The sequence below is a fragment of the Atractosteus spatula genome, chromosome 13 (genome assembly GCF_055471065.1).
Source record: "Atractosteus spatula isolate fAtrSpa1 chromosome 13, fAtrSpa1.hap1, whole genome shotgun sequence".
Lineage (NCBI taxonomy): Eukaryota > Metazoa > Chordata > Actinopteri > Semionotiformes > Lepisosteidae > Atractosteus > Atractosteus spatula.
Genome location: NC_142718.1, coordinates 36,863,359 through 36,890,212, shown reverse-complemented (window position 1 = coordinate 36,890,212; position 26,854 = coordinate 36,863,359). Strand labels below are relative to the sequence as shown.

General features: G+C 54.1%; 1 protein-coding gene across 4 annotated transcripts; it reads right to left on the bottom strand.

Moving 5' to 3' along the window:
• Window positions 1–675: 675 nt before the first annotated feature.
• LOC148822307 (protein boule-like) lies at window positions 676–17,403 on the bottom strand. Of its 4 annotated transcripts, none has more exons than XM_088929898.1 (11): window positions 17,234–17,403; window positions 14,344–14,530; window positions 12,054–12,173; window positions 11,306–11,397; window positions 8,717–8,771; window positions 8,149–8,224; window positions 7,529–7,722; window positions 7,237–7,323; window positions 5,896–5,949; window positions 4,734–4,874; window positions 676–3,971 (listed from the first exon to the last, which is right to left on the bottom strand). In XM_088929898.1, exons 2-11 carry the CDS (start codon window positions 14,362–14,364, stop codon window positions 3,810–3,812), a joined length of 1,002 nt encoding a protein of 333 aa, XP_088786024.1. In that variant the 5' UTR covers window positions 14,365–14,530; window positions 17,234–17,403; the 3' UTR covers window positions 676–3,809. The 4 variants fall into 4 exon arrangements, with proteins under 4 accessions (XP_088786024.1, XP_088786025.1, XP_088786026.1 ...); XM_088929899.1 differs by having other exon boundaries at window positions 7,237–7,320; XM_088929900.1 differs by having other exon boundaries at window positions 7,529–7,719.
• Between the last annotated feature and the right edge of the window lie 9,451 nt (window positions 17,404–26,854).

The window sequence follows — 26,854 nt, the reverse complement described above, 5'->3', positions numbered from 1 at the left end:
CAAAGGTCAGGGGGGAGCAAGTGTCCCAGACACTCTGGCCATGTTCGGAACAGGCAGGCTGTGAAAGGTCAGGGAGGCCGACAGTAAAACCAGCGCTGTGAACTGCCAGGGGGCCCTGTGGCCGCCAGCTGCACAAACACGGGGGGACGCGGCACGAGCTCCCAGGCACAGCAGCAGGGAGAGCGAGAGGTTTGGGCAAGACCCTCAGACAGACGGACGGTTGGAAAAACAACCGGGGACAGATGGACAGGAGCGCCAGGAGACTGGCTGGTGGCGGGGGGGGGCATTCCCAGCCCCCCCCGGGGCCCACATGGGGCACGGGTGCATGAGGGAGGCCCCCCTCACTTCCTGTCTGCTCCAGCTTAGCAGCCCATGAAAGAGCCCAGACACGTCCACAGAAATGCTCACCCCCATCTGCAGCGCTGCAGCAAGTCTGCACACTCCTTCCAAAGTCACAGGGCTTGTGGCAGAAGAGCCTGCAAACTAGCCACAGTACATGAGAATGTATTTTACTTACACACTGTAACACCCCCCCCCCCCCCCCCAAGTAAAACACCAGTAATTGCAAATGAAACCTTGGAAAAAGAGTTGGATAACTGTATATTTGCATATACACAAGTGATTTCAGGCTGTTAGGCCACAAAACATGTTATTTTGGAAAGGATGTGATGACTCTATAGACACCGTATACTAACTACACAAAAACACTGGTTTCGATAAATTTAACTTTATTTTTCAGTGTACAAAACTTTTTTGTTCAACAATACAGAAAATACCCTAACACTGTATTCTTCCATTTATAAACTTCCCACTCTCTAGAACAAAGAGATAACCGCTACATCTAGTCTTGAGCAACTACAAATGTCAAAAACTATTTATTCAAACTATGTTTTTTTAAATACGTACATATCACAAAGCCACTTCAATGAAAAGAGCTAGTTTTCTGTTAAAATAAAAAAAAATGTACAGAGACAGATGTGCCAATGAAATTAACTCACTTTACAAAATACCCTGATTTGTTTAAACAGTGACCTGAATCGTTCAGTTTCCAGGATTTTGTAGTTTTTCCATGATCAGACTTTTATATGCATCTGATCAGCCTGATTTTCTAATTTTTTATTGGAAGGGAGGGCTGTGAGAAACGACACAACATGAACAATGAACAAGAAAAAAGGAAACTGCAATTTTGTTTAATGTCTGAGAATTTGGAAATAAAATGCTCTTCCCACACAAGTATAGTGTATGAAATGTGCTGCCTGTGACCACATGGTGAAGATATTCTTCGAGGACAGTTCCCTGTTCAATATCCCAGCATACCTTCTAATTGCTTCAAAACGTTTTACATGAATCAATACTGAATAAAATAATAGTTTATCTGCAATGTATTTACAAAACACAGATCATGAATTTCACCAGTTCAGTTACGGGCCCGGAGCGCTGCACAGCCGACACTCATTAACAAGTGCACGCTTATTAAACACCTACGAAAAACACGCTCTCCTCTGAAGGGCTGATTCACCCTGGTGTTGGAGCACAGGGTATTGTTTAGTGGTTAAGAGAGAAATTAATAAAAATCTGTTCATTCCATTTATAAAAAACCTCTCCCCCCCCATCGTAAGATGAACTCAAAAGTAATGCAGGTAAGTAATCTTTTTTTCCAGGTGTGGTGACCGTCCCTGTGTTGAGACGGAAGCACTTATGGACAGTCTTCCCCAAGCACACACACATACATGCTTCCAGCCTCTCGACTCTGCTCCCAGAAGCCCCACACAGAGCGGTTTCACTCTGTCCTGGCTCTGCTCCCTCTGAGCAGGTCTCGAAAAGGAGAGAGGGCGTTTCTCTCTTGAAAATCCATGTGCAAGGGTATCATAACAGGATTCAACGCTAGCAGAGTTCAGATGGCAATTCTTGTACCTCACTGCACTAAAGGGGCACTGTTTTATCATCAGGCGAGTGTGTGTGTTAAAAGCACCATGATTCTGGGACACTTTTTAAGTCGGGTTTAGAAATTGCACCTCAACTGAAGGATATCAAGATGCGCAATCGGACACCCAAACCTCAATTAACGGGATCAGCATCGCTTGCAGACTGCAGGGGGGATGGGAAGTGAAAACCAGCTGGGCCTTGCTTTGTCACTGGCAGAGGTAGACAGTGTTTTTAACAGGGAAACATAATTGGCTGAAGTCAAATTTAAAAGCATGTCCATGTGACAGAAACTAAACACCAACAACGCAGAATACTATACGGTATATACAGCATTTAAAAAAATCTAAGATCCTTGATATAAAGAAGCTGTAAAGTTTCAAAGAGCAACTGCTTATCCTGCAACCATGCATGGCCCTGGCCACTTAGCTGTTCATCTGTTCTCTTCTGTGGACTCTACACTGTCACGATGCCAACTCTGCCACGGCCTGGCCTGTGACCGGTCATACAACCCAGACTGACCTCTGCGCCTGAGCCAAGAAGCACACTTCCTCGCTCCCAAACGCAAGCCAATTTCTTTCCGAAGGATTAGTTTCCTACACGTCTTGTATGAGGTCCAGACTGCAAGCCCCAAGCTCCGCTCCACATTATAAGCCGTACCTCCAGAACACACAAACCCACACACACAAAGCACAAGACTTCTGCACTCGGATACCTGCCACGTCAAGTCTCCCAACCGCAGCCTTCCACTGCTTGTATCTCTCAGCCTGCAACATGGAGCAAGAGTATGATGCACATGGGGCCTCCTGACCGGCTCAGCCAGCACAGGGGCTCTGTGATCATGGGTTTGAGCCTGGGTCCGGTCACTGACTGAGCGATGCCTAGAGCAGGGTGGGATTAGTCAGCCAGGGCCCTCTGACCCCCGCAGGCCCCGAAGGGGGTCGGGTTGGAGGAGTCTGCCCAAACTGGGAGGGTTACACCAAAAATAGAAAAACCTGACCGTTCTATATTTAAGACAAAAGTCAAAAGGGATTGCAGAGAGGCTTGACCAGTGCAGAATGTGCACTGTGGCCCTGCTGTTGCAGGTTCGAGCCTGGTTCCTGTCTTTAACAGGTGTGCAGCACCACCTGGGAGGGGGTGGTATTGTCGCAGTCCCTTTCCCCTACTATAGTGCGTCATCCCAAGTCACACAGCAAGGGGCCCACTAGGGAGTGTTGTTCTGTATGTTCTCACATGGGGTGAAGCCAAGTACACTTTACAGACAGGGCGACACAGTCTGAACTGTGGGCACGAGTGCAGCCCTGCTCCGCGAGCACAGCCGAATCCTCCCGGGAGACACAGCGTAGCGGGGAAGGCTCCTACGCGCTGGGATACCAGAGAGAGGTCAGTACGGTTCTAGCTTCACACAAACTTAAAATACTCATCGTACAAATCACCACCCAGGGAACTTACAGGTCTTGCAAAACATGAGGGAAAAGTTGTAGTTGTTAACTCCAGTGGCTGTAAAAAAGTTCCTACGGATACATCAGATTAAAAAAACAAACAAACCTTCACTTCTGTCAAAACAGTACTACAAATCTACAGGTTTCAGGAGACTGCGAGTCAGCCAGCTGCCGTCCCCGAGCGGACACTGGGCTGGCCGCAGCGCGGGATCACGGGCCGGGCCCTCGCCCCCGCACCACAGCCGGGCCTTCTGGGATCGTCCGGGGCGCCGCAACGCGGTTCGCGTTCCCACAGTGCCTATAGCACACGGCGGGGGGTCTCCCTCTCCGCTTCCAGATCGGCTGTCCGGCGCTCCGAGACGGAGAGAGAACCGAGGGGCTCCGGCTCACCGGGATCGGGGGTGGGGGGGACTCCAGCGCCCCTGCCCCCCCCCCGCCCCCTGCCTACTCGGACAGGCCCGCGCTGGGCAAGGGGGGGCCCCTCGGGGCGTCAGCGCGGCGCTCCTGGTGCCAGGGCTTAAAGGGGGGGCTGCGGGCGTGCCGTGGCCTCGGGCCGACGGAGGAGGGGTGGCACTGCCGCCTTCTTCCCGGGTGCGGCCTCTGTCCCTGGGAGGGGGAGGGGGCAGCAAAGGGAGACGCACTTAGGGAACACAAGCCAGAGAAGGACAGGGGCGACCCCCCCGCCCCCCCCACTGCACACTGGGGGGGCGGCGGCGGCAGCGAGCACAACGTGTTGATTTCCAGCTCGCAGAGAGCCAGACCTCCAGCCCTTTACAGAGCGTCAAGGAGAAGATGGGAGAAATTTGCAGCCTCCTGAACTTAATCTGCACACTTAATCCCACTTAATCTGCACAAGAGCAGTTTTTGTAACCCCCGTTATATACTTTATTAGTGACCACGATTCACCCCCTAAAGTTTCCCGATACACTGTGAGCACCGCTCTACAGATTTACTCTGAAGTATAACAAGCCAATCCGGTACCTCTTTATATCTCATAGATTACACAGTGATTTATATTTGATGTTTTTTAAGGGACACCACTGCCCCCTGGTGGCAGGCCTTTGACAAGCAGGGAGCTCTGACAGAGACAGGGCTCTCCGCTGGGCCAGGGTCCCACAGCATGACTCAAGGTGTCCGTCCCCTGGGACCTGCAAACAGGGAGAGGCTGCATGCAATGAGAGCAGGTCAACAAGGCAGCAGCCATGTGCTACACAGGTGTCCAGCACTTACATCTTCTGTTGTAAATTGTTGTACAACGCATTCCTGGCCTGCAGCCGCAAAGCATGCTGTCTAAATTGGTCTGTATATACCGCATGCGCTGTGTGAGGGGTGCAGAGCCAGCGTACGGGCTGGCAGCGGGCGACGCACCTGAGGAACCTGAGGGACTGCGGCCTCCTGTATGGACAGAGCCGGGTGGGCGTAGCCTCCTTCAGGGGGCGCCAGGTCCACAGGGCAGTACCGCACCCCAGAGGAGGGCACATAAAGCAACTGGCCAGCTGGCGCTGTGGACTGAGAGACCCTTACTTTACCACACAGGGCGTGCACAAACAGGCAATACATGCGTGAGCCCCTGCAGGGCAGACAGCCCTGCAACACCAGCATTCGACAACTACGACGACGTAGCTTATTCCCAGAGCAGCCCTCTCGTGCAGACCCGAGTGGTTTCACTTATTAAGAGAGACATGTTTTTATTTTCTCTCCTGAATCATACAAAGTGTTTTCTTCAGAAACAAGCACGGCTGTGCGGGGACTGCATGGAGACTCGAAGGGCTATTACTGCACAATAACCAGCCAGGGCTGAGGTTTTTCCTGTCCTGTTTGCCCCCCTGTTCCAGGTCCGCACACTTGTATTGGGGCCCCTGGCAGTCTTTCCTGTTCCAGGTGAAACAGGCTCAGTTCCTGCAGTCTGCCAGTGTAGGACGTTATTCTCTTCATCCCCAGAATGTACGCAGCTGCTCTTTTCCAGAACAGCCATGTCTTTTCAGTAACGTGGTAACGTGGTGAGCAGAACTGCCTACAGAATTGCAACCTCACTGGCAATTTTAACAACACTTGGATGCGAGGTCAACACCTCTGACAATGACATATCCGAACACCGATTGTCATTTTAAGCCTCCCCAAGATTTCTTCCCACAGAGGAGTCCAGTGACGTGTTGTTAAATCGCCCCCTCCACACCGTGAGTGCCCTGCGGTGGGCTGGCATACAGCGTGTGGGGCAGCTCTGCTTGCGCCCCACGCCAGCCCGGTCAGGCCCACTCTCGCCGCGCCCCTCCGAGGACAAAGCCATTACTGACGACAAACGGACGGACAAAGAATTAAAAGGGGCTTTTTTAATATCTTGAACAACAGCTGACGGAAAACAAAGAAAACGTCAAAACATCGACTGATCTTGCAAGCCAGCCAGACCGCTGACGGCCTCCCCGATGCCCACGCCCCAGAGCGCCTCCTTCAAGCAAGGGAGCAGGAACACCCGAGACGAGCTCAGCGCGGGGGCAGATTCGACAGAGCACACGCAAAGAGTCTCACCCACCTGGGCCTGGGGGGGGCTCCACGGCCAGTGTCCCGGGACGCACTGCGCTGGAGCCTGGGGAGGAAACAGACAACCGCTGCTGCATAAGGCTTGCGAGAAAAGCCTGAGGTGTCCTAACACTTCACAAACACACGATGGCGCTCATGTGCACCCCCGTCAAAAGGCATCACAATGGAGTACTAAAATACACCAAGCTGAAAAGAGAAGAAGAGAAACACGATGTTTCAGCTGTGGAGCCTTCCTCAAACCTGAAGTTTTTGCGTTTTGTTTCTTTTCTTGTTTCCCTTTTCAGCGAGGAATAAACCTGCACTTGCTCTTTTGCAGCCTACGCATGCTGACGCAGCTCCCCGCTCGAACTTATGAACATACACGATCGGCAGGCGGTTGGGGTTGAGTGACCCCAAATGAGGGGGGGGGTTGGCTTTCCCTGTCAGAAACAGCTCTGCTGTCTGCACCTGCTAATGATCTGCTGCTCAACAGCAAAGCCATTTCTAACCGATCGCTCTCGTCGTTGAAAGGCTGTCCCGCTCCGTCTCGTCCCCTCCCTGCGCTGGGCGCCAGCAGCTCGATGGGAGGGCAGCGATCGCCCCTGCGGCCGGGAGGGGGGGGGGGGGGGGGGGAGGCGCGCGTGTGCAGGAAATCCAACTCGCGCCGGGTCCCTCGGGAAGGCGCTCGTGGAATCCTGCGCGTCAGCAGGCTCCTGTGTCACTCCGACAGGCCTGCCCGGAGCTGCTCTTCTTTCCATGGGAGCGACCTGCGGAGCCACGGAGCTGTACGGCCTGGAGGGTACAGCCGGGGGGGTTGGCCGGGCCGGGGTGAAAGAGGGGCCCCCCCCGGTTCTCTCTGTGCCCTGGGCTGAGCTTCTCGAGGATTCTGGACACTGGAGTCAGGTCCCCTCACATTCTCCTCTGGCCAGCCTCAACACCCATCTGCACACAGCGAGACTGAAGAGGGGGTCCCGGCTGGCAGGCTTTAGCACAGGGGGATGAAGAGGGGGTCCTGGCAGGGGGGTCCACAGAGGGGGGCCTGGCAGGAGGGCCCACAGAGGAGGAATGAAGAGGGGGTCCCCACCAGTGCACTTCAGCAGAGTGGGCATGAAGAAGGGGTCTCAGCTGGGGGGCTTCAGCAGAGAGGGAATGAAGTGGGGGGTCTCGGCTTCGGGGGCTTCAGCAGAGGGCGAGCAGCGAGGAGGGACTGGAAGACTGAGGGATCGGAGCAGGTCTGGGAACGTCACGAGAGAAAGAGACCTGTCTGCAATGAGCAATAGGAAGCCAGTGACAGGAGAGAGATCCTGGAGCTGGCGAGACAGGCGGGGGGAGAGTCAGTTTCAGGCGGACTGACCTGATAGTGCTGACAGGGAGCCTGTGGCAGAACCGGCTGGGCTTGGTGAGTCACCATCACTGGAGAGGCCGACAGGGACTGCGGCTGCTGCGCAGACAGACGGGCACAGGGTGAGCCGGGCGCACTTCACACACACGGGCCCGCAGCCGGGGCAGGCAGACAGGACAGGCGCATGCGCATACGCAGGGGAACGCACAAACAGGGAGAGGCGTCTGCACACACATACAGGCGGACGCGCATGGAGCATCACGGACACAGAGGGAAACGGCCATGCCTTCACACACACACGTACCCAGATAGGCAGTGGCTGCGCTGGACTCACAGGCCAAGGGGGCTGCACAGCGCCCACCTCGGGCACATGGAAGTAGGCCACCCCGTTGTGGAAGGTGTAGGGGTATCCGGTGGACGTGGTCAGGTGCACAGAGTCCAGGGGGTGACACAAGGGGTCCTCGGGGATGACGCCAGGTGCCAGCAACCCGCAGTCTGCTGTGCACACGCAGAAACAAGGCGCAGTCAGAAGGAGGGGAGCCCAGAGAGGGGCCTCTGAGCCTCGAAACGCCGCGGCAACGAAGGCGTTTTTGAATCTCAACACTAAGAATTATGTCAGAAACAGAGGAGGACGAGACCGAATGAACAGGGTTAAGGGACAAAGGGAGGAGGCTGGAGGCAGCAGGAGACAGACGTTTAAGATAAACATAAAAACACCAGGAGAGTTTCAATGGAAAACAGAGATTGAGTGCGAGAGGGTGATTCAGTGTGTGTGTGTGCGAGAGGGTGATTCAGTGTGTGTGTGCGTGCGAGAGGGTGATTCAGTGTGTGTGTGAGGGTGATTCAGTGTGTGTGTGTGAGAGGGTGATTCAGTGTGTCTGTCTGAGAGGGACAGTCAGTGCGTCTGTGCGAGGAGGTACGTACAGTGAGGGACCACATGTTGCCGGCGGATGGCCTGGCCAATAATCAGCCTCTTGTCCCCGAAGTTGAGTTTATCACACTGGAGGAGGACAGAGATGAGAGCTCTGTGTCAGCAAACCTGTCAGCAAAACTGTACCGGTTTGTATGAGTACAAATCAGCTGAACAAGTAATAAATAAACAAATAAAGCTGAACAAGATCCCCTACCATTCCTCTCCCAGCCACATCAAACCAGTGTTTTCCTTTAGCGTTTAAGTACTTTGAAACAGGACAATTTGGCGATAGATAAACTCAGACCTTTAACTAAAATGGACAGCTAAAACTGAAAAGTTTCTGACCCAGTCTTGCCCCGATATTCAGATCCCAAACAGATTACCTGATCTGATCCCACCCTGCTGTAAGGATCCCATATGGATTACCGATCCCACGCAGGTTACCTGACCTGATCCCATTCTGCTGTAAAGATCCCACACAGATTACCTGACCCAGTGCAGGACTCTGCTGCAGTGCTTTGCAGGATTAAGAAACTGGGCAGAACCAGGAAAGGGGGGGGGGGGGTGTGTGAGGCTTACATCGCGCAGTATCTTCAGAGCGTCCTCCTGCGTCTCGAACGTCACAAAGCCGTACCTGGGCCAGAGGAACCACGAACACAGGTCTGTTAGTACTGAGCTGTACAGAGATCACACTCTCACAGCACACCGCACCAACATTGGCAGAGCTATATCTCACCCCAGTGTGCTACTACACCGCCTTTACATCCAACCTGTTGCGTTGTATATTTGCATATCTTTGCTAGTTAGTTTTAATTATGATTAAAACAGACAAATCAAAACAAATACCCCCCCCCCATTTTTTTATTTAATAAAACACAACACTTCAAGTGGCATAGTAAAAAGGCCTCTTGTATGAAAGACCTAGTGTGTGTCCCTACTGAGGTGGAAGAGTTCTGAAATTTTTTTAGTGACAAATGACATTTCTGTCCAGTTTAGAGGGAGGGGTCTACTGTGTGAGTGCAGACCTACAGTACTGCATCAGCCACAGCCACGGCAACAGAGAAACATCCCCAGACTGCATGACCAACCCCGTCACAGAAGGCAGGTTTAATAGATACCTACTTCCCAAACCACTCTCAAATCAGCAGGAGGGTAATGGAAAGACTATAAGGCTATAAAGGATAAGTCAACATCTAGCTAGTGTCACCTGCAGTTCAGGGACCTTCAAGGCCAGAAAGGAACCTATTTGCCAAGTGGTTTACTGGTTTACTGAGGGAATCTGCTTGTTTACCTTAGCTAATTAAGCTCTTGTTAGATCACCAAAGAGTCATCCACAGTCCAGGACAAACAAAAAAAAACAATAAATTATTGGCTACATCTAAAAAACATCAACCAAAACTCCTACCACCACAAGGCCCTGCTGATCCAAGAGCTGAGCCCAACAAAGAGCCCTCTGAGCCAGCTGGTCCTGAAGCTCACTGACCTGAGCCACACCGACACCAGCCAGCCTCAGGACAGCACTGCTAGAGCACCACAACTCATACTCAAGCACATCACAGCACAGATCAAAATGCAATATTCCAATTCAATTCCAGGTGCTTTATTAGCATGACCAATGGGTACAATCAGTGTTGCCAAAGCAAATGAAAGTAATGATATTTACATGAAACAAAACAAAAATAGAAGTAAAATAAAATCTACAGACATATTACAGACATTTACAACAAAGACATATTATAAAATATTGACATATTCTGTAGGCGGCTGGAGCATTATTGGGAGACAGATATATATCTCACACACTGGGACACAAAGACACAAACACAACATAAACTGGAATGCTAAAGGACCCTAAACAGACAATACACACTAGCCAAGTATTTGGCCAAGATAAGAAACAGCAAAAAGAAACAGACCCTGACAAAGTACAGGCTCAGTGACCATAGCCTGGCCATAGAAACTGGGAGACACAGGCAGACCTGGATACTCAGAGAGGACAGGCTGTGCTCCCACTGCCAGCGGGGAGAAATAGAGACAGAGGTGCACTTCCTACTGCACTGCGACAAATATTCTGGGATTAGAGAAACATTCTTCCCCAAATTTACAAATATAATCCCAGAAATCCCACATCTGCCAGAATCACAACAATACCCAATCCTACCGGGAGAGGGAGGAGGGAACTCAGTGGAACTGGCAGCCCAGTATGTGATCTCCTGTCACAGCCTGAGGAACAGTGAGCCTGTCTCTCGATAATGCTCCATGTTTGCATGAAACTGTATTTAGATGTGTCTGTAGTACAAAATTTCTGTAAATGTCCGTAGACTAGAGTTAATTGTATTTGTATTGCTTTACCAACACTGATTTATTCATTCGTCACGCCAATAAAGCTTCTTGAATTGAACTGAACTGAGAAGGGCAAGGGAGAGAGGTGAAAAGAGAAGAACGTGCCATTCTGTCGTTTTTAGGAAAACTGCGCTCTCCTGAATAGAGATGCCCCAAGCTGGAAACGGTCTCTCCTGGTCAGTGGGTGAATTTTTGGAAAGTGGAGTTAAGTCTCCCATTCACTCTCTCCAGATTTACAGAGGGAGATTTAACCGTAGGCTGTATTCTGGCAGGCGTATCCCTCTTGTTGGGCATTATAAAGGATCTCTGAATACTCAGTAGCGGTCAAGGGTTGTTCTAGTGGATCAGGACGCGGGCCCCTGGCACATCCTGGGTGCCTGGTTGCAAATACAGTAACTTGCATGTCGTATGCTGTGGTGTGTGTTGTTGAGTGTCACAGTCGATGTTCATAATTACGTGTTTATCTAGCATGTGCCTTTCGCCAAAGCCGTGCCTGAGAACAGAGAACTCAAGTGCCTCTACACCAACCGCTTGGGTATATTCCCGGCATATCTTTTAAAAGCTGGGGGTTACGATGATTTAATTTGCTTATCGCCTAGAATTTACAGTCATGTCTATTTCTCTCAGCCCCTGAGGACACGAATCTCTCAGCTGCGACACTCCTGTTTTTACTGCTGCCTTTCGCAGACGCTCTAGTGCTGAAAGAGGGGTTTCTGGCGGAGTGTGGTCAGTGCGGTCACCACCGGCCCCTGTCCACTCCACAGGGGTCCAGTGGACACGCTCCAGCCGGGCCGGGGGGACGCAGCAGAGGCAGAGCTCACTGACCCCTTGGACACTCCCGCGCGGTCGCTGATGATCTTCACCTCCTTCACCACCCCGTGCTGGGAGAAGAAGCGCCGCAGGTCGCTCTCGTTGATCTGAGGAGACACGGCACACCCTGCTTCACTGACGGCCTCACTCACCCTGCCTCACTGATGGTCTCACTCACCCTGCCTCACTGACGGCCTCTCTCACCCTGCCTCACTGATGGTCTCACTCACCCTGCCTCACTCACCCTGCCTCACTGATGGTCTCACTCACCCTGCCTCACTGATGGTCTCACTCACCCTGCCTCACTGATGGTCTCACTCACCCTGCCTCACTGACGGCCTCTCTCACCCTGCCTCACTGACGGCCTCTCTCACCATGCCTCACTCACACTGCCTCACTGACGGTCTCACTCACCCTGCCTCACTCACACTGCCTCACTGACAGTCTCACTCACCCTGCCTCACTGACAGCCTCTCTCACCCTGCCTCACTGACGGCCTCTCTCACCCTGCCTTACTGACAGTCTCACTCACCCTGCCTCACTGACGGCCTCTCTCACCCTGCCTCACTCATACTGCCTCACTGACGGTCTCACTCACCCTGCCTCACTGACAGCCTCTCTCACCCTGCCTCACTGACGGCCTCTCTCACCCTGCCTCACCGACGGCCTCTCTCTCTGCCTTATACTGCCTCACTGACAGCCACACCCACACTGCCTCACCACAGAGGCGAGGCAGCAGGGGGAGGGAGGGAGGGTGCCTGACCTTGAAGTCGATGCCCCCGACGAAGATGCGGTTGGGGATGACGGTGCCGTGGCGCGGGGCGCCCAGCGAGGGCGCTGTCGCGCTGAAGACGCCCGGCATGGCGCTGGCATCGGGGAGGACCTGTGGAACAGAGGAGCGGGTCAGGAGAGGCAGCAGAGGAGAAGAGCAGCCAGAGGGGGGTCAGAAGAGAGAGACGAGGGGAACTGGGGTAACAGGGGGTAGGGGGAGGCAAGCTGTGGGGTGCCACTGAAGGGAGAAGGGAGGTTAGAGAATGGAAGAACGGATACCACCAGGCAGAGCTCAGTTACCCCAGTGGCCCGTTTACTAGCTCCTAGCCAGGTGATCTGAAGGTCTCATACAGCCGCTTACTGGAAGAGGCCAGGAGGATAACTTGGCCTGTTCCACACTCCCACCACCCTTTCAGTAAAGAGGTGCCGCCTGCTCTTGGATTTCATCCTTGGAGGGATGGAGAGAACATGCAAATGAATTATAATGCTCCTCATCGTTGGAGCCCACAAGCTGCCGGCAGCCATATCACCCTGCAGCCCCCAGCTGGTAACCCCACTGCAGCTCAGCAGTATGAGCCTGGTCAGTACCTGCAGGGGAGACCTCCTGGGAAAGCTAAGGTTGCTGCTGGAAGAGGTGTTAGTGGGGCCAGCAGGAGACGCTCACCCTGCGGTCTGTGTGGGTCCTAATGCCCCAGTATAGTGACGGGGACACTATACTGTAAAAAGGTGCCGTCCTTCGGATGAGACTCGAAACCGAGGTCCTGACTCTCTGTGGTCATTAAAAATCCCAAGGCGTTTCATGAAAAGGATAGAGGTATAACCCTGGTGTCCTGGAAAAAATTTCACCTGGCCTTCACCAGTCATGGCCTCCTAATAATCCCCGTCTCTGAACTGGCTTCATCACTCTGCTCTCCTGTCACCTGTAAACTGCTTTGAGCGGAGTGTCCAAAAAAGCACCATACAAGTGTAACGAATAATAATAAAATATCTTATTACAAGTGTTAGAGAAGACGACCTCACTTAACCATGACAAGATAATCCTGCTTGCGACACCTGTACCTCCTGTAGCGTCTCCTCCTATCCTGTACAACCACTGTACACCGTAGCTGGGGAACTGTCACTTTGAGCATGAGCACAGTCTGCCCCAGCAAGAGGTACTTATAAATCAGAACACAGTAAGTTCAGATTTTTACGTACATCAATTGTGGGTTTTTTGTTATTTTTCAAGTTAATGGAATTTAAGTAACATTCCATTTCCATATTATAAGCGTTCAAGGTGGGAGTAGGCTTAGATTGTTTTGTGAATGTGAAAGCTATCCAGTATTACTACCATCTTAATTATACGTAAACTTTATGTGCCATTTTTTATCATTTTTCCGTATTACATCTTGCAAAAGCGCGACGTTATATCAAACCAAAATCTAACATTCACAGTCGAAACCCTCGCAGAGCTCCCAGCTCCAGGAGGATGACGTCACTCGCGCTCGGCTCGTGCGACTAGGGGCCCTGTGACGTCACCCACCCCGGCCCCGCCCCCGCCCCGGTTCTCTTAACGGCGACGAACAAAATTAGCGCGGTCACAAACTGCGGGGGTGGGGGGGGGGGGGGGCCTGTTGTTTTTTCTTCCACTCACGCCATCAGAAAACAGACCAAGTTCTTTCCTCCACACAGCCACCTCGACAAAGTTTCAACTCGCCCGACCTCCTGCGCCACTGGGCGTGATTTCGCCTCTTGGCGCGGCCGGCGGGTCACGCGTGTGGCCGGCGTGGGGAAGCGGCGGATACAGTTACTCCGGAAGGCGGGGAGTTTCCCCTCCAGGGGCTGACACTCGCGGCGGGGGGGGGGGCGCCGGAACAAGGCGAAACCCGCCAACCGGCCGCCGGCGTCGTGTCGCCAACCGCGAAACACGCACCGTGGACGGTCCCGCCTAAAATCCGAAACCTCTGACCCTCAAGAGACACCCCGCCGGGACTGCGAGACTCGCGGCGTTTACGCGGGTTTCGGCCTCAAGACCCGTACACCGGGTCAGAGCACTTCCACGGTCGCCATCAGCGCGACCACGAAACGTCGCGCCGCCACGGGAGAGGGGGGGAAGCCTCCCGTCTCTTCACGCAAACGCGGTAGTCACACGATTTGAATATCTCCCTATAAAAGAGTAAAAGAACTCGCCCGGTCTCCTAGGGGCGCGACTACCGGACACTCGCTGGACCACAACACAGGACAACGACTGCGAGGGGAGCGGGGCGGTGCGGGCGGCCGACGCCGGCGACGCCCGTCCTTACCGTCCCGTCTCCGGCGTCCATCCTCTCCGCGGCTGGAAGACCGGCGGGCGCGTTCACACCTTCGCGAGCGGCGGGTGCGTGGCGCGGGAGCGAGAGGGCGAGGGAGCTCTTCCCCGACGAGCCGCGAGGACCTGATCGCGTGCGCCACCCGCCCTGCCCTGGTGTGCGGCTCGAGGCATCGAGGGACCTGCGGAAAGACGGCACTGGGCTAGACCACACCGGCACGGGGGAGGGGGAGCAGACTTCTTAAAACACCTCCTATGTACGGCTTCGGCAGCGGCATGATTCTTTATTTGTGTTTATTTGTGTCACTTAATCATGTTTTCAAATCAGGTGATGCTGGTTTATTTTGTTGTTTCTTTTCATGTCGTCTTTCTAGTCCCAACTCACACCCACTCCCCCCTTGTACCATCCCCGTGTAATAATCCAGCGGCTGTGTGAGTGGAGGTCGTTGCCTTTGGCGGGAGAGTGTAGGTTATTTATTACCGAATCGCAACGCGCAGGACGTTGTTTCTCTTTGTGCTCACCCACACCCTCCCCAAACACGCTTTGTGCAGGACAATTAGTGGGTTGAGTTGTTTAAAATGTGAAGTCATAAGGGTAGCGACCAAGCGGAGGTGTTCGTACTGGAGAGTCCGTTTTCTTTAGATGTGAAATGCGGCGTTTACAGGCCCGTGACCCCAAACATCGCTCGTTTTACTGTTTTTAGGTGGATTAAAGTTCGGGTGTAGATCAAGTTTAACAAATTAAGCTTCAAAGGTGTGAAGCTGTAGTTCGGTGGATATCCTCAGTGCTTAATCTACGAACTACACCCGAAAGGCATGAAATTGAGTAAAGGAGAATGACATTATCGTCTCCACCCAGCGTATTGTCACAATTATGTGCGAATCCTTTTTATTTACAAATCCTACTATTTATCCTTTGTCCACATTCTAAAAAAAAAAAACGCACAGACTGCGATCGAGTTGGGGGAGCTCTCTGTAAACAAGTGGAAGAAAGTTAAGGATTCGGACAGAGCTGTTAGTGTGCCTCAATACTGACGGAGAAATAAATCGATATGGGCATTTTCTACAAACATGTAATATGTCGATAAAATCTACAGCTAGTCGAGGAAGGAATTAAGACATTTACCGCAGACTGGCGATTTTCACAAGAAACATTAAACAACCGATCGAAAGTGTGTCTGTAGTTAGTTGCTGTGTATTATTTCTGTTTTCCCGTTTTCTTGACGTGTTTCCTAGACTCGATCACTCCGAGTTTGAGACTATAACTATACTAAATCAGCCAGACTGTTACAACCAAAACAGTTTCTCCCCGAGCCCCTGAAGCCTTCAGCGCCATTTTCACATCTTTAACGTTAAGGGTTTAACCTTAATCTCTTAGTCTCTTGCCTATTTGCGTCGTGGCTTTTAGTTCATGGGAAGAGTACAGTGGCCATGCAGCACTGGAGACCTGGGTTCGAGTCCAGACCTGGGCTGCTGCTGTCTGTGTGGAGTTTGTATGTTCTCCGCGTGTTGGCGTGTGTTTCCTCCGGTTGCCCTGTTTTCGGCCCATGCTGGCGGGCTAATTGGCTCCTGGGAAAGTTGGCCCTGGTGAGAATGTGCGCGTACGTGTGCCCCGTGACGGATTAGCGTACCGTCCAGGGTGTACCCTGCCTTGTGTGCGTACGTGTGCCCCGTGACGGACTGGCGTGCCGTCCAGGGTGTACCCTGCCTTGTGTGCGTACGTGTGCCCCGTGACGGACTGGCGTGCCGTCCAGGGTGTACCCTGCCTAGTGCGCGTACGTGTGCCCCGTGACGGACTGGCGTGCCGTCCAGGGTGTACCCTGCCTTGTGCGCGTACGTGTGCCCCGTGACGGACTGGCGTGCCGTCCAGGGTGTACCCTGCCTTGTGCGCGTACGTGTGCCCCGTGACGGACTGGCGTGCCGTCCAGGGTGTACCCTGCCTTGTGCGCGTACGTGTGCCCCGTGACGGACTGGCGTGCCGTCCAGGGTGTACCCTGCCTTGTGCGCGTACGTGTGCCCCGTGACGGACTGGCGTGCCGTCCAGGGTGTACCCTGCCTTGTGTGCGTACGTGTGCCCTGTGACGGACTGGCGTCCCGTCCAAGGTGTACCCTGCCTTTTATTTTCCACTTGCTCAGTTGCTTGCTGGGTTAGGCTCTGGCTCCCTGAATTGGAAGAAGCAGTTAGATCATAGGTGGATGGAAGAGTAAAGATCTGTCACGGTCATCCCTCTTCTAGAGGGCGCTCCTACCCCTCTAGAGGAGGCGGACGTCCGGACGCCCGCCTACCACCGGGCACAGGCTTCACCACGGCGCCCTGACCTCTGAGTCCGGGGCTCGGAGCGCATTGCCTCGTCATGTTTTTATCCCGTCGTGTTCCTGGTCCCAGTTCCCTGTTCCTGTTTTTAATCGCCTGCACTTGTGGGTTACACTGCCATGCTGTTCAGTGTGTGTGTGTGACACTGCCATGTTTACTGTGTGTGTGTGACAGCGTCATGCTTTTCACTGTGTGTGTGTGACACTGCCATGCTGTTCAGTATGTGTGTGTGACACTGTCATGTTTACTGTGTGTGTGTGACACCGTCATGCTTTTCACTGTGTGTGTGTGTGTGACACTGCCATGCTGTTCAATGTGTGACAGTGCCATGCTTTTCACTGTGTGTGTGACACTGCCATGCTGTTCAGTGTGTGTGTGTGAGACACTGCCATGCTGTTCAGTGTGTGTGTGTGTGTGTGTGTGTGTGTGTGTGACACTGCCATGCTGTTCAGTGTGTGTGTGTGTGGTACTGCCATGCTGTTTTGTGTGTGTGTGACACTGCCATGCTGTTCAGTGAGTGTGTGTGTGTGTGACACTGCCATGCTGTCAGCCCAGGCTATCAGCCCCCTACCTGAGTCAACAGCCCCAGGGGAGGGGACGTGTGGGGCAGATGGCCAGTCCCAGGCCACGGGCTCCTGTTGTGAGATCTGTCCGTGGTGGAAAGGGCTCAGTCCAGGCCTTCCCCATGGCCCAGGGAGAGAGGAGGAGCAGGAGAGCGAGAGAGACAGCCAGAAACGGGCCTCCCGATCCCCTCTCTCACTCACATTCCAGGGCAGTATCAGTTAACGGTGAAGTGAGACTCTTGGTGCACTCTCTCTCCCCCCTCTCCCTCCTTCCTGCCCCTCCTGTTCTCGTCCTGTCACTCTCTCGGTCCTCTGTCCCTCTCTGTGCTCTCCTCTCCCCTGCTCTGTCCCTGTCTGCCTCTCTGTAGCTGCTCTGTCTTCTCGATGTGCCTCCTTTCTCCCTCCTGTGCCCGTGCAGTCCTCCCCTGACCTTCGCTCTTTCTCTCGCCCTCACTCTCCGAACACAAGCCCTGCAGGAAGTGGACTCACTGAGCCTGCTCAAGGTGGGTGTCAGGTCCCTTGTCCTGCCGGTGATCTCCGTGGGCAGGATAGCGAGGAGTGCACCCAGCCTGGGGACCTGATGGCCGTTCCTCTGCTGTAAGGAGATGTTGTCCACTTTGCCTCTCCCGACTCTGATCTCCGGGGCGTGCTGGAGAGTCTGAGGTCATGACCCCATCCCGGGAAAGAGGGGCTTGCTCTCTCCGGGTGGGGTGGAGGAGATTAAGCACCTCCGGGGCTCTGGTCACGAGAGAGGGGAGAGAGGGTTGTGGGACTGACCGGTGGATTGGCGCAGCGGCTGCAGTGACACGGCTGTCCACAGGAACTGCAGCCGAGTTTTCGGTTGAAGCTCTCAGTTTCCCAGTCGATCCCCGTCCCTGACCTCACTTACGGTCGGGATCTTTGGGCAGGATGGAGAGGAGTCAGGAGAGGTGTTTCGGGTCTTGGTGTCTGGTGATGATGCCCCCCTGGCACCCCTCTGGGAAGAGCCTGTTACCACTGCGATGATGATGATATATATCCAGGTGGGGCTGCACATTGGTGGTGGTGGAGGGGAGTCCCCATTACTGGTGAAGCGCTTTGAGTGGAGTGTCCAGAAAAGTGCTATATAAGTGTAAACAATTATTATTATTGTTATTATTATTATTATTATTATTATTATTATTATTATTATTGTATAGTACAGAACTACTCATACACGAGTCCTGGAGTTTAACTGAGTGGATTGTGGTGTGTCAGTGCCATCTCCTGGTACATCCGCGCAATGACGTGTGATTCAAGATAGAATCGCCTGGAAAATCTCAAAACCACAGCGCCACCAGCACAAACTTCAAGAACATGCAGGAAGAAGGAAATGGTAATGGTGTTTTTAAAATAAGCACTGTTATAATCGGTCATGGCTGGACATATCTGGATTGCACCTGCACCTTAAAACCATTCCCACGCCTGGAGGACCTGCTGCCTGTCGTTCTAGCTAAGCGCTGTTACTGACCTTAACTGACCCCTCAGTGCTAAACCCTTAACTGACCCACCGGCAAGGTTAATCTGAACTCTTTATGATGGTTAGTTTCCTCCAGTGGGTGTGCAAACCAGGGCTGTCCAAGTCAGTGTGTCTGCAGCAGGAGGTCCTGTAGGGAGGGTCAGTGTGTCTGCAGCAGGAGTGTCCAGTCCTGGTCCTGTAGGGAGGGTCAGTGTGTCTGCAGCAGGAGTGTCCAGTCCTGGTTCTGAAGGGTCAGTGTGTCTGCAGCAGGAGTGTCCAGTCCTGGTCCTGTAGGGAGGGTCAGTGTCTCTGCAGCAGGAGTGTCCAGTCCTGGTCCTGTAGGGAGGGTCAGTGTGTCTGCAGCAGGAGTGTCCAGTCCTGGTCCTGTAGGGAGGGTCAGTGTCTCTGCAGCAGGAGTGTCCAGTCCTGGTCCTGGAGGGTCAGTGTCTCTGCAGCAGGAGTGTCCAGTCCTGGTCCTGTAGGGAGGGTCAGTGTGTCTGCAGCAGGAGTGTCCAGTCCTGGTCCTGGAGGGTCAGTGTCTCTGCAGCAGGAGTGTCCAGTCCCGGACCTGTAGGGAGGGTCAGTGTGTCTGCAGCAGGAGTGTCCAGTCCTGGTCCTGTAGGGAGGGTCAGTGTGTCTGCAGCAGGAGTGTCCAGTCCTGGTCCTGTAGGGAGGGTCAGTGTGTCTGCAGCAGGAGTGTCCAGTCCTGGGTCCTGGAGGGTCAGTGTGTCTGCAGCAGGAGTGTCCAGTCCCAGTCCTGTAAGGAGGGTCAGTGTGTCTGCAGCAGGAGTGTCCAGTCCTGGTCCTGGAGGGTCAGTGTGTCTGCAGCAGGAGGTCCTGGAGGGAGGGTCAGTGTGTCTGCAGCAGGAGGTCCTGGAGGGAGGGTCAGTGTGTCTGCAGCAGGAGTGTCCAGTCCTGGTCCTGTAGGGAGGGTCAGTGTGTCTGCAGCAGGAGTGTCCAGTCCTGGTCCTGGAGGGTCAGTGTGTCTGCAGCAGGAGTGTCCAGTCCTGGTCCTGTAGGGAGGGTCAGTGTGTCTGCAGCAGGAGTGTCCAGTCCTGGACCTGTAGGGAGGGTCAGTGTGTCTGCAGCAGGAGTGTCCAGTCCTGGTCCTGGAGGGTCAGTGTGTCTGCAGCAGGAGTGTCCAGTCCTGGTCCTGTAGGGAGGGTCAGTCCCAGTCCTGTAAGGAGGGTCAGTGTGTCTGCAGCAGGAGTGTCCAGTCCTGGTCCTGGAGGGTCAGTGTGTCTGCAGCAGGAGGTCCTGTAGGGAGGGTCAGTGTGTCTGCAGCAGGAGGTCCTGGAGGGAGGGTCAGTGTGTCTGCAGCAGGAGGTCCTGGAGGAAGGGTCAGTGTGTCTGCAGCAGGAGTGTCCAGTCCTGGTCCTGTAGGGAGGGTCAGTGTGTCTGCAGCAGGAGTGTCCAGTCCTGGACCTGTAGGGAGGGTCAGTGTGTCTGCAGCAGGAGTGTCCAGTCCTGGTCCTGTAGGGAGGGTCAGTGTGTCTGCAGCAGGAGTGTCCAGTCCTGGTCCTGTAGGGAGGGTCAGTGTGTCTGCAGCAGGAGTGTCCAGTCCTGGTCCTGGAGGGAGGGTCAGTGTGTCTGCAGCAGGAGTGTCCAGTCCTGGTCCTGGAGGGTCAGTGTGTCTGCAGCAGGAGTGTCCAGTCCTGGTCCTGGAGGGAGGGTCAGTGTGTCTGCAGCAGGAGTGTCCAGTCCTGGTCCTGTAGGGAGGGTCAGTGTGTCTGCAGCAAGAGTGTCCAGTCCTGGTCCTGGAGGGAGGGTCAGTGTGTCTGCAGCAGGAGTGTCCAGTCCTGGTCCTGTAGGGAGGGTCAGTGTGTCTGCAGCAGGAGTGTCCAGTCCTGGTCCTGGAGGGAGGGTCAGTGTGTCTGCAGCAGGAGTGTCCAGTCCTGGTCCTGGAGGGTCAGTGTGTCTGCAGCAGGAGTGTCCAGTCCTGGTCCTGGAGGGAGGGTCAGTGTCTCTGCAGCAGGAGTGTCCAGTCCTGGTCCTGAAGAGTCAGTGTGTCTGCAGCACGAGTGTCCAGTCCTGATCATGGAGGGTCAGTGTGTCTGCAGCAGGAGTGTCCAGTCCTGGACCTGTAGGGAGGGTCAGTGTATCTGCAGCAGGAGTGTCCAGTCCTGGTTCTGAAGGGTCAGTGTCTCTGCAGCAGGAGTGTCCAGTCCTGGTCCTGTAGGGAGGGTCAGTGTGTCTGCAGCAGGAGTGTCCAGTCCAAGTCCTGTAAGGAGGATCAGTGTGTCTGCAGCAGGAGTGTCCAGTCCTGGTCCTGTAGGAAGGGTCAGTGTGTCTGCAGCAGGAGTGTCCAGTCCTGGTCCTGAAGAGTCAGTGTGTCTGCAGCAGGAGTGTCCAGTCCTGGTCCTGGAGGGTCAGTGTGTCTGCAGCGGGAGTGTCCAGTCCTGGTCCTGAAGAGTCAGTGTGTCTGCAGCACGAGTGTCCAGTCCTGGTCCTGGAGGGAGGGTCACTGTGTCTGCAGCAGGAGTGTCCAGTCCTGGTCCTGGAGGGAGGGTCAGTGTGTCTGCAGCAGGAGTGTCCAGTCCTGGTCCTGGAGGGAGGGTCAGTGTGTCTGCAGCAGGAGTGTCCAGTCCTGGTCCTGGAGGGTCAGTGTGTCTGCAGCAGGAGTGTCCAGTCCTGGTCCTGGAGGGAGGGTCAGTGTGTCTGCAGCAGGAGTGTCCAGTCCTGGTCCTGAAGAGTCAGTGTGTCTGCAGCACGAGTGTCCAGTCCTGATCATGGAGGGTCAGTGTGTCTGCAGCAGGAGTGTCCAGTCCTGGTCCTGTAGGGAGGGTCAGTGTGTCTGCAGCAGGAGTGTCCAGTCCTGGACCTGTAGGGAGGGTCAGTGTATCTGCAGCAGGAGTGTCCAGTCCTGGTTCTGAAGGGTCAGTGTCTCTGCAGCAGGAGTGTCCAGTCCTGGTCCTGTAGGGAGGGTCAGTGTGTCTGCAGCAGGAGTGTCCAGTCCCAGTCCTGTAAGGAGGATCAGTGTGTCTGCAGCAGGAGTGTCCAGTCCTGGTCCTGTAGGAAGGGTCAGTGTGTCTGCAGCAGGAGTGTCCAGTCCTGGACCTGTAGGGAGGGTCAGTGTGTCTGCAGCAGGAGTGTCCAGTCCTGGTCCTGGAGGGTCAGTGTGTCTGCAGCAGGAGTGTCCAGTCCTGATCATGGAGGGTCAGTGTGTCTGTAGCAGGAGTGTCCAGTCCTGGTCCTGTAGGGAGGGTCAGTGTGTCTGCAGCAGGAGTGTCCAGTCCTGGTCCTGTAGGGAGGGTCAGTGTGTCTGCAGCAGGAGTGTCCAGTCCTGGTCCTGTAGGGAGGGTCAGTGTGTCTGCAGCACGAGTGTCCAGTCCTGATCATGGAGGGTCAGTGTGTCTGTAGCAGGAGTGTCCAGTCCTGGTCCTGTAGGGAGGGTCAGTGTGTCTGCAGCAGGAGTGTCCAGTCCTGGACCTGTAGGGAGGGTCAGTGTATCTGCAGCAGGAGTGTCCAGTCCTGGTTCTGAAGGGTCAGTGTCTCTGCAGCAGGAGTGTCCAGTCCTGGTCCTGTAGGGAGGGTCAGTGTGTCTGCAGCAGGAGTGTCCAGTCCCAGTCCTGTAAGGAGGATCAGTGTGTCTGCAGCAGGAGTGTCCAGTCCTGGTCCTGTAGGAAGGGTCAGTGTGTCTGCAGCAGGAGTGTCCAGTCCGGGTCCTGTAGGGAGGGTCAGTGTGTCTGCAGCAGGTGTGTCCAGTCCCGGTCCTGTAGGGAGGGTCAGTGTGTCTGCAGCAGGAGTGTCCAGTCCTGCGTGTGTGTGTCCAGTCTATGAAGGAGAATGGAGGGTCCATTCTGTGTGTGTGGAGGGCGATGTGTCCAGAACACTCTGTTCATTGGCACTTCTCTGTAACTTTTGAAACCACCCCTTGAGAGAGACTGCAGTTTAATTCACAGCAGGGTGAGTATGTGTATCTCGGCTCAGTGGGAAAATACACTGGGTTCCAGCAGCCCCTTGTAGAATGTACACTGGCTTCAGACTGCAGTCCTGTCTTCCCGGCTGCACACTGAACATACTCCCACTCTCACTCAACCTTCTGCTGAGAACATGATCCTCGCTCAACGCCTGGGCAGAGCCCCAGAAACACCCCCTCACTGGCCTGGCCAGGGCCCCAGAAACACCCCCTCATCGGCCTGGCCAGAGCCCCAGAAACACCCCCTCCTGGGCCTGGCCAGAGCCCCAGAATCACCCTCTCACTGACCTGGCCTGAGCCCCAAAAACACCCCCGCCTGGGCCTGGCCAGGGCCCCAGAAACACCCCCTCCCGGGCCTGGCCAAAGCCCCAGAAACACCCCCTCCCGGGCCTGGCCAAAGCCCCAGAAACACCCCCTCACTGGCGTGGCCAGAGCCCCAGAAACACCCCCTCCCGGGCCTGGCCAGAGGTCCAGAGCAAACCCCTCTAAAAGACCTGCTCCAGCCTCTGCAGTCAAGCCTATTTTTTTTTTAAATGTCTCCATTAAGAAATAAGATTCCAGCACTGCCTGTGATTCTATAGCATGAAGGCCTTTTTCTTGTCACATAAACAGTGATAATACCAAGAACAGGAAATGAATGCCTATTCCAGCAGTGCACAGACAAGTTTGCATACGTATATACACCTGTATTTTAAACCGCAGTGTGCGAAACTGAAGATTGAAAAACAGATTAAATAGAGATTACATCTTCATTTGCCTTTCTGTTCTACACAGACCAGGAAAGGCTTTTGCCTGTAATATCCTGTGACAAATTATATTTCAGCGATTTACACCTCGTATGCAAGACAGCTTCATTTGAAACAGTGATGGCGCCGGTAGGTGGGACCACCCTGCATCAGATTTTCGGGAGCCTGGCAACACATGGTCTGCGAGCACAATCACTCACACGCCTGTCCACGCGCGTGTATATGGAATTGTGGCTCTTTTCCCAGATCAATCCTGTCCTCGTAGTCTGTCCAGGGAACGTAGTTTCAAATAAAAGTTCAGGAGGAGGTCAGACCCTAATCTCACCCCCTCCCACCTGCCTACAAATCAATATCACACTTCTTACTGATTCACCTGTGTTTCATTTTCACATCCCTCCCTCCACCCCGTCTGCACCCTTGCAGCAGCTCCCTGGCTCATTCCGCATTAAAGATGGGGGGGTGACAGCCCTCCTCCTTACACCACCACAGCACCCTCTCTGACTCTCCCTTCAGAAATGGGGGTGGGAGGGGTCCAACGGCACCCTCCTTTTGGGTGAGGTGAGTTACCCCGATAATGCTCGCAATTCGAATTGTGCCCCTTCTCTGCCTGCATTAGGGCTTTGACCAAACTACGGAATGAACAGTTCCTCAGCAAAGTGGGGGGGCTGTGGGGTATCTGCCCTGCAGAGTGGCAAAGAGACTGAGGGCGTTCAGCTGGAAGACAAGGGAGGAGAAAGAGAGCCCCCCCCCCCCCCATCCTGCTCCTTCTCCTCAAGGGCACCCCATTCTAGGCTTGGGGAGATATGGACACCCTATATAGGATCATTATGCCGATGTCTTTTTTTTCTTAATGATCTGAACACAACAACGTCACACACAACAGATACCCATCCCAGTTCCTGCCACAGGCGATCAGAAACGAGGTGTTAAAAATGGTAGTCAGGTAGGGCCATTCTCCCTTTCGTCTGCAGTACTCTTGCCATCTCGTTCTTCCCCTTCTGGTTGAACAAGCACACTGAGGCCTCTCCTGAGGGGGGCCTCTGGCATCTTACAGGTTCCCAGCCCTGGTCCTGGAGGAGCCCTGTCTCTCCTGGGTTTCTCAGTGGCGGAGGCCCTGGTCTCGGGCTCCGTCATTTCACATCTTCCTGTCGGGGGCGACAAACCTGCCACTTTGCTCTCCGCTCCTGAAGCGCTGGGGAGCCGCCGGATGGGATCAGCAATAGGTGTCGGTCCTGGTCCGATTCCTGAGCTGAGGGTTCACGCAGGCGTGGAGAAGTGAAAAGGAGCGGAAGGGAGAGGGCTCAGAGTGGGCGTGTCTGATGCTCTGTCAGCTGATCACCTGTCAGGAGCCGATCGTCGAGGAGAAGCTGCAGTAGGATCTGTGGCGGAAGCCCCTGGAAACACTGGAAATGGGGTGATTTCTGCACCCAGGACTGAGGGCAGACACAAGCTAGCCCACACTTGCCTAAAGAAGATCGATAAAAGGCAGCAGTTAGCACTGGAGGCTTAGAGCCCAACTGGAGAGCAACCCAGCTGACAGAGGGGACCCCAGGACCACAGCTGGGAACTGCTGTAGTGACTGTTCTCCTCCTCAGCTCTCTGCGTGTAAGTGTGCGACTGTGTGTGTCTGGGTTTGTGTGTAAGTGTGTGAGTGTATAAGTGTGTGTGTGAGTATGCATGCTTGCGTTTGTGTGTGTGTAAAAGTGCGTGTGTGTGCCTGTGTGTACACACACAGCCCCCAGTTCAGAGTTTCGCTGCAAGGCGTGATATCTCTCTGCGTAACGATAATGAGCCCCCTGCTGTACTCACCCCCACTCCAGTCTCACACTGTCCTCTCAGACCCCCACTCCACTCTCACACTGTCCTCTCAGACCTCCAGTCCACACTGTCCTCTCAGATTTCCACTCCATACTGTCCTCTCAGTCCTCCACTCCAGTCTCACACTGTCCTCTCAGTCCTCCACTCTCACACTGTCCTGCCGGTGTCGTCTCAGGCCGAGGACCTGACAGAGGAGCAGCTACATGTGATCTCCACGCCTGCTCGAACACGCCTCTTACCCGCTGCTGAGGGACAGTCATGCAGGAAACTCCGACCGGCATCGAGCGATATGCGTATAATGTGCTTTTCTTTTCAATTGCACGGCACGATTTCACAGACATTACCCTGCGGGTCTTCAAGGATACGACAATACTGCGGCTCTATCCTCAAGGACACCACAGCAGTGTCCCGCCTGGGCTGCGAAACCACAACCTGCTGCTGAAACTATAACACAACACACGAAGGCGTTGCATAAGCGTGCCTTTGATTTATCTGCGGGCGTCTGGCCAGCACTTCTATGCAGAGCCGTTCATAAGGGTCAGAATGAGAGGACTGTCGGTGGGGAATCAGTGCGGTTTCAGATCATGCGGGAATGCCATGCTCTGTGCGGTTTGCCTGCTGGCCTTTTTCAAGCACAAGCGCTGGGCGGGCGCCTTCCTCGTCAAAACCACGCGACGAAACTGAAAAGCAGGATGAATGCAGCTGCTCTGTGTTAATCGTCAATTACCTCTTTAAAAGATGGGCTTCCCGTCAGGATCTATCGGTGTGGTGTCGCACAACATTAACCAAACTCAACAGCCAGCAGAGCTCCTTCTTCGAGCCAAAAGGCCGTGAATGAGGTCACAAGCAAGCGGAGTTCGTTTGACCCCTCGACCCCGCCTGGTAGCTCGTAGCTAAGTGGCCTGTGGGTCTCCTGCAGCTGTTTCCTGAAAGAAGCCAGAGTATCGGCTGGCTAGCCTGCTCTCTTCTTCCCAAACGCAAGACAAAAAACATATTTGAGCCGTGTTTTTATGAGCGCATACAGTGCAAGGACAGCACAGCACATATGCCCGTAAAATGGTGACCGTGTGTACACTCTACAGAACAGGCTGCATGTCTCGGAGCTGTCAGGGGTCCAGCAGCAAGGCAGGAGCCGGGAGGAAGGGAGAAACAACCGGGACCCCAGCACTGCTCCGTGAGGGACACCCGGGAGAGAGAGAGACCCGGGAAGGACAGGTCGGAGAGGAAAGGGGCAGGAAGGGGGACCTGGAGGAGTCGGTGGCAGAGAGAGGGGTAGTTTCTACAGAGCAGAGAACTGCTCCATTGCTCCAGGAGAAAAGGCCCTGTCCTTTCGGAGAGATGAGGATCTCGTACTGGAAGGAAGGGTGGGGGTGAAGACAAGGCATTTTGATGAGGGGGGGGAGACAGAGTCAAGCTGAAGAGACAGTGGATGTAAAATGTCGGAGCAGGAGCCACAGTCCGGGGAGGAGACAGAACAGACAGGGCATAAAGGAGCAGAAAATACCGGTAAGCAAACACCCATTATGAGCATCTCTGCTCCTTTGTTTCAGCGTTACACTGATATATGCATGTGAAGCAGATTCTTTAATCATCACAGAGACTACATGCTCTTATTACAGTTTGCGATAGAGAGAATAGTTCTTCTAATGGATATTGCCAAGGATTAACG